Genomic DNA, 7,185 nt, shown 5'->3' on the forward strand with positions numbered 1-7,185 from the left:
TTCACAGTTATGACAAATACATAGGGGCAGATTTACAATAACTGGCGCATCCCCAGGGATGCGCCAGTTATTGTGCGCCGCAGCTCCACCATCCATGGTCGCCGCATTTACAATGCGGCGCACCATGCGCAAAAACGGCAAAGATGTGTCACGCATCTGTACCGTAAAGGCGGCATATTGCTGGAGTTGCGTCACAAGCGCGACGCAGCTCCAGCAAGGCTTGAGGGCCCTATCTGTCCAATGCTGCGTCAAGCCTTAGGGTTTTGATGCAGCATTGGCCTAAAAGTGACTCAGTGAAATCTTGTAGATTTCACTCAGCCACTTTTAGGAGGCGTTCCTGCTCAGGAACGCCCCCCCCCCACCCCCCCCCCACCCCTGCGCCGGAATGCCTCCTTATGGCGCAGGGCTTTATAACGTGACGCATCTCCCAGATGCGTTCCGTTGTAAATACCCTGCACCATGGCGCACCTTTTGCGCTGCCGCTGCATCACCAAAGTGACGCAACGGAGGCGTGAAAGAGGCGTAAGGGGCTTGTAAATCTGCCCCATAAAGTTTACCAACAAAGTTTTGCGGCAAATAATGCAAACCAACATTACATTGCCACATACTAAATATCTGACAGTGCACTGGGAGAGAATTTATAAAAACAAGAGTGATATGAAGTGTGTCGTGAAACCAGAGACCACTGCGTAGCATTCAATAAACATGCAAGCATTAAAAATTGTGCTAAAAGTAAGTAAAGCGGAGAACTAAATGTACAACTAAGCAATCAGTTATTTTGGCAATTCAAAGTAGAAGGATCAAATTACTAGATGGGAAAACAATTGATGTGGTGTCTGCGACTTACTTTGAGTAATTTACAGCGGATCTGAGCAGAAACCATATGGCTGTTGCGAAGATTGCCCACTCTGAACATGAGGGTCAACTTGCCATCTCTCATAGAGATCACAGCATGTTCACTGAACATCAGGGTCTCAGCTCTCTTCTTGGGTTGAGACATCTTGATGAACATGCAGCCAATGAGAAAGGCATCCACAATGGATCCTAGTATGGACTGGAAGAGGAAGAGTATGATCCCTTCAGGGCACTTGTCTGTGATGTACCTGAACCCATAGCCAATGGTTGCCTCAGTCTCAATAAAGAACAAAAATGCTGATGGGAAGTTGTAGACATTGGCCACACAGGGAGTGTAGTTCTCATCATGGGCTTTGTACAGATCTCCCCTGATGTACGCTATTACCCACCACATTGATGCCATGAAGAGCCACGCCACTGTGTAGGTAAGGATAAATATGAATAGATTCCATCGCCATTTCAAGTCCACAAGGGTAGTGAAGAGGTCCGAAAGATAGCGACTAGTTTCGCTGCCCAGATTCCCATGCTGGACATTGCACCGGCCATTCTTGTCCACAAACCTTTGCCTTTTTTTCTTGGGTGCTTGCTGGTTGAATCCAGAGCCGCTTGACGAGGTGGTCACTACCTGGTAATCGTCTCCAAATTTCCTCCGGAGTGCAGACATAATCCAAGAAAATTGGAGAGAGTAATGAGCGGAGCAAATCAATCTTGTGTCATATGTCCTCAGAATACCTGAATTTTCTCCCCTGTGCTCCTTTACTGCAGACTTTATTTCCCAGAATCTGTTATAAAGCGCTGTGAGCCTTCATCTGATTAACAGAAAGACGCATGCCGAGTAGAGTAGATGCATGGTCGCTTCTGTTGCTCCTTGGGCCCCCCAAGCTGGAAAGCACTCCTTCACACAAGAAGGCAGAAACAGGTCATGACCCCTTTCCTGACCCCCCACCCCTGCGGCAGAATTCTACAAAAAGTCATCTCTCGCAGGCATGGTCCAAAAAAATTAAAAAAATGAGTGACCTGCAAACGAAAGAAACCACCTGAGCCGAAGGTTTACATGTATTCAAACGCTTCGAGGAGGCAAGTTCACAATTCCTCAGTTGCTGGAAGCATTAGCCAAAGACTGGACTCAGGCAGCACATGGGCTCTGGGCGAGACCTAGCGCATCATTGTTATATCAACAAGCCAAGGTCCTCCCCGAGAGAGCGAGGGGAGGCAGCCTGCAGGGTCTCTGCCAATGCTCCGCCAGCATCCCTTCCTCTCCCCCTCTTTCTAGGTGAATAATATGTCAGCGGGGCGAGCAGGTTGCAGATTTCGTAGCCACCTCTGGAATACTGCTTGCCCTTCTGCAGTGCCGCTGTGAGAAAAAAAAATCCTTAAAGACAGACCCCCATCTGCTAAAATCTCTCAGTCGGAGCATCAGCAGCCTTGTCTGCTCGGCATTGTCTTCCTCCCAAGAGGTCTTTTATAATCAAATAAAATAGAAAAAAAGGAGGCCAGGTCCTCGCATTAACGCCGTCCCCGCTCACTGCACCGGGCTCGCGGGCTGTTCCAAGGGGTGAGTTGGCTTGTGATGGGGGATGGAGAGAGAGAAAGTGATGGTGCGTATGATGATCAGCTGCAGAGAGCCACAAGCCCCGCCCGCTGCCGCTGCTGCTGCTGCCTGCGCTTCCTTCCCATGCTCTTTCCTTCCTCGTTTCCCAGGGTGAGGAATTAAACCGGCCTCCGCTCCTCTCCGCAGCAGTCCACAGACCGGCACGCGGACGCAGCCCCGCCTCCGTCACACACGCGCGCGCAGCACCTCCACCTTCGCCATTCAGATGAGCATCACCCCGGGCAGGTGATCTGCTTCCGAGATGATTACAATAGGACAATCACAAACCGAAGCCGTCTTTTTAACGGCTCCTCCGGAGCGCGTGCGGAAGAATCGCCCTTTAATATTCCACGGCGTGCAAGTGTAGAATGAGTAATGTTCCAGCTAATGCCGAACATCGGGAGACATTAACCTTCATTCTCACCATGGTAAAGGGAGGCAGAGCGGCGAGGACTTCAGTGGAGTGCAGTGCGCAGGCAGCAGATTAGCACTCGTGTAAAAAAAGACGCACACGCAGGCCCCCTGCCAGTATCAAAAGGCGCAGATGGAGCCCACGATATTGAAATGTTGCCCACTTTTCCCCGGATATGAACGTTATCCTCGCACAAACACGTTTGGAAAAAAATCCATTTGGCAAGCAGTTTCGTAAAATGGCTAGCAAATGATTATTCCCAGGTCGGAAGGGCGCTGTAATGAATTCTAGATTTATTGGCCGGGGTTGTATCCACAGCATGCCCAGTCGACTCTGCCTCTCTGCTGCAGTCTATTACTGCAGGAGAGCAAACAGAAGGCTGGGTTGTATGTGGCGTGCTTAAAGTTTTCAGTGTGCTCCACTCCAGAACAAACGCTAATGACATTTGTAATCATAAACAGCAACATGCATATTTATAAGCCGCGCAATACTCCACAAGACTAAGACGTCTGTAAATCCCACATTTAGGAAGTCAGTGGCACATAATTCGTTTTAAACATTAAGACGGACACATAAAGTCAAATACATTCATTGTGAACTGCATTTGCGTTGTTACCTTTGTTACAGGGTGTCATTTCGATTTAGATTCTGTTTATTTCTAAAAGCTGAAATAGATTCCTACGATATGGCTTTGTTTAATAACAAGTACACGTTTTTATAAAGAGGTTGATCCTGCAGTTGTGCAGCTTGACAGTGATGTAGGACTCACTTAATTCACTCACTATTCCCCTCACCTTCCCACCCATTACCTCGCTCTCTCCCTTTCTCCCATCCATTCTCAATCAGATATCCATTCCCCAATTGACAGCGTTAGAAATAAATCATGTATCATTAGAGGAGGTTATTCACCATAATATTGTAAATGAGGGTGATAACAGTGTCATTCTGGGTGCAGGGCAAACGACTTTAGGGCAGGTTAGAAATCCAGAGTGTGATGTTGAGGGAGCAAGATTTAACACTTAAAATTACAGAGAGAGCAATGGGGGTCGTGGCATTTAGCTGAGTAGCTAAATATGATACAAAAGCACAGGATAGGTAAACTATAATATAAAAAATGCAATATTTTCCACTAGTGACATCAATTGGCTCCTTAGTGGTTTGTAAAGGTCTCCAGACCTATATTTGGAAATATGGGACCTTATTACACATTAGTCATTATTTTTTCCGTATTAAATGTTTATTTGGGGAGAATTAATTAAAAAAGTTTTATCTTTACTGACAACAAATGGCACGTATTGGAATGAACATTTTTCAGATTTTGTTTTTTTTCATGAATAAACTGTTAAGAAACCAATGGACAATGGTTAAGGTGAGTGGAGTTATACGATTCTGCGGCTGCAGCATTTATCACTCACCACAAAACTCGAACCTGCAAGAGAATGTTATCTTGTATATTTTCATATCAGGAACATTGGAGACATCTGTGGAAACTTCTTTATGTTGGATTTTGTCAACTGAGTGCAGCTCCTCTTAATGTCCTACCTGAAAACTTTCCTTGACGACGACGCCTCCGAGAGACTGCCTCTGACCCAAGATGAGCTCGGAGCCTCCTAACTTCTTAGTTGTGTGGATGATGAGTCCCTCTGCAGTATTTGCTGGGTAAATCTCATGTTTGCCTTGCTTCGCGCTAGAGGTTACTTTACTTGTAGAGTTGCTCCCTGGCCTACCCCCCTGCAGCTGCTGTGACCCTTGCTTCTGCGCTGGCAAGATGCTCAAGGGCATGGTCCTCCTTGGCTGTTGTGCTGACGTTCACCGCACTGTGAGGTGAGTTCACGGGCCTCCGGATGTTGCGGCTTGAGCCTGTTTCAGAAAGATAGCGCCAAGTGGCTCCAGTACGGTGGGGCGTGCTTGTGGAGCTGTTCTGCCCTTGGTTGTCTCTTTCGTCCAGCCATCTCACTGAGTGCAACCTCACCCTGAAAGGAGGCGGAGGAGCCCATGGCTGTGTCCCTTTCTTCTGGCCACGGCACTGGGTGCACACTCCTCCTGTTGGGAGACGGAGGAGCCCTACCTGATTGTGCCTGCTAACCCCAAGGCTGGCGGAAGGCGGAGGTCTGAGATGTGGGCCCTGGATCACCCTCCTGTTTGCAGGTATCTCCCTCCCGCCTCTGCACAGCTTCTACCCATTGAATGAGGTGATAGTTGGGCGTGGGGGCCTCAGGAAGGACATTGCATTTCAGGGTGATCCACTACTGTACTGACTTGCATGCAGGAGTCGCCTGATTCTACTGATCTGCCTGCAGGATTGCAGTTTGACATGCGAGCCTACATCTATGCTTTGAACTTTAATGGGTTGCTTCAATCCAATATTCATACTCTGGAGTCTCAGTGACCCCTCTGAGAGAGTCCACAGTGTCAAGGGAGCCACGCACAGTTGAGGTATGGTATGGCGCCCCTTACCAAAGCACTTCCTCTCCCCTTGTTGGGGAAGGATCCAGTAGGTAGGCCTTGGAGTCTCAGAGACCCCTCTGAGAAGGTCGACTGCATAAAGGGAACCTCCCGCAGCGGAGATGTGGGAATGATACTACTTGCCCTGGGAGGACAGCTTACTGAATTTTGGATGCAGCTTTTACTCATCTACCGGTTTGTACCCCCTTCACCTTCCCCCTCCTCTTTCATGCTTGTCTCTCACCCTCCCCCACCGCTTTCCCTCTTTCATTCTTTGTCTACTTCCTCTGCTCCTATCCCATCTCCCCTGAGTCTCTTCCCCTGCCTGCTTTGTAGCCTAGCCCCCTATCCCTTGTTCCCTTTGACTAAGCACTCCTTCTCCCTTTGTTGGGGAAAGATCCAATATTTATACTCTGGAGTCTCAGTGTTCCCTCTGAGAGAGTCCACAGCGCTAAGGGAGCCACTCACAGTTGAGGTATGGTATGGCAGCCCTTGCCAAAGCACTCCCTCACCCCTTTTTGGAGAAGGATCCAGTAGGTAGGTCTTGGAGTCTCAGAGACCCCAGTGACAGAGTACGCTATGTAATAGGGAGCCTCTCGCAACGGAGATGGGGGAACAATGTCACTTCCCCTTGGATCAAAGTTTACTGGACTTTGGACGCAGCTATTTCACGTCTACCGGTTTGTGCACCCGTGACCACCCCCCTTCTTTCTTGCTGTGTCTTTCACCCTCCCCCTCCTCTTCCCCCCCTTCAATCTCTGTCTACTTCCCCCGCTTCCCTTGAATGCTTTTTTTCCTTACGTATATGTCCTTATTGTTTGTCTTGACCTAACATTTAACTATGTAGCTATGCTCTAATAACTGTGTAACCTTTGTAAAGATGAAACCTGCAGCTATGGTCTGATATTCATGTAAAGCACTCGGATACCTCCGGGTCTAGCCAGTGCTATATAAAACCTTACAAAAAAAAAAAAAAATACATTGAAAACAGAAAATCCACAGCAGTAAAACTGTAACTTGTGAGCAAGAATTACCTGGATACATTCTCGGAAATCTTAATCAGGGGATGTGAGATAGAGAAGACCTAGGGTCTGAGATCAACTACACAAACAAGAAACAGAAAGGTAATTGTTTAAAATACAAATAAATCTTTTAACTATAATTTAAAAACAAGTAGTCAAAAGATAGAAGCACTTCGTTCATCAACCCTGGTTTGGGGTTCCTCTGTGAGCAGGATTGTTGGTGTCCATGTTTTTATCTACAGAATCTGTGACTAGGGTGTACTTGTAATTTGGCTGTGGACTGGCTAGGTAACCGTTGTGCTACCTTGGTTTGGACTTATGTTGTATCCTCATGACGTATTGATAAGATTGATAGATTGGTCATTTGTACATAACAAAAGTGTGTTGTGATATTTTTGTTAGGCGTCCGACTGCAAAACTGCACATATTTATTGCGGCCGTGGTCTTGGCTAACCAAGAAATATGTTTAAAAATAAGGCTTTCACGTTGTATGAGAAAATTATAAAAACGGTAATGGTGCAGAGAGACATAGAGATGTTAAATTGCACAATTGACAATTTACTTAAAGAAATGTATAATTTGTTTATGGTGTAGGGCTCATTTGCCACTGTTGACAAGAACCATGAGATAGAATAGTTGAAAACCTCTGGGTAGGAATAATATTGTCACAACTAGAATAAGAGTGGCTTGTCCATTAAGGCAGAGTTTGGAGTCCATGATGGGCAGATAAAAGAGCATGCGTGTCTCGTTAACTTCTCTGTGCTCTGATACAGTTTACTATAAATTCAATTACTCATTTTCTAGTGAAACCACAACGATTATTGACGTGCATTTCGCCCCTAAACCTACACATTACCAAG

General features: G+C 46.8%; 1 protein-coding gene across 1 annotated transcript in view; it reads right to left on the reverse strand.

Moving 5' to 3' along the window:
• The window catches only part of KCNJ3 (potassium inwardly rectifying channel subfamily J member 3), a 547,722-nt gene extending 545,231 nt beyond the window's left edge, over positions 1-2,491 (reverse strand). The window contains exon 1 of the mRNA XM_086958768.1: positions 848-2,491. Coding sequence (XP_086814894.1) covers positions 848-1,519 — 672 coding nt within the window. The 5' untranslated portion in view covers positions 1,520-2,491. The remainder of the gene's footprint in view (positions 1-847) is intronic.
• Positions 2,492-7,185: the final 4,694 nt, after the last annotated feature.

This window comes from Lissotriton vulgaris, chromosome 2_1 (genome assembly GCF_964263255.1).
Source record: "Lissotriton vulgaris chromosome 2_1, aLisVul1.2, whole genome shotgun sequence".
NCBI lineage: Eukaryota > Metazoa > Chordata > Amphibia > Caudata > Salamandridae > Lissotriton > Lissotriton vulgaris.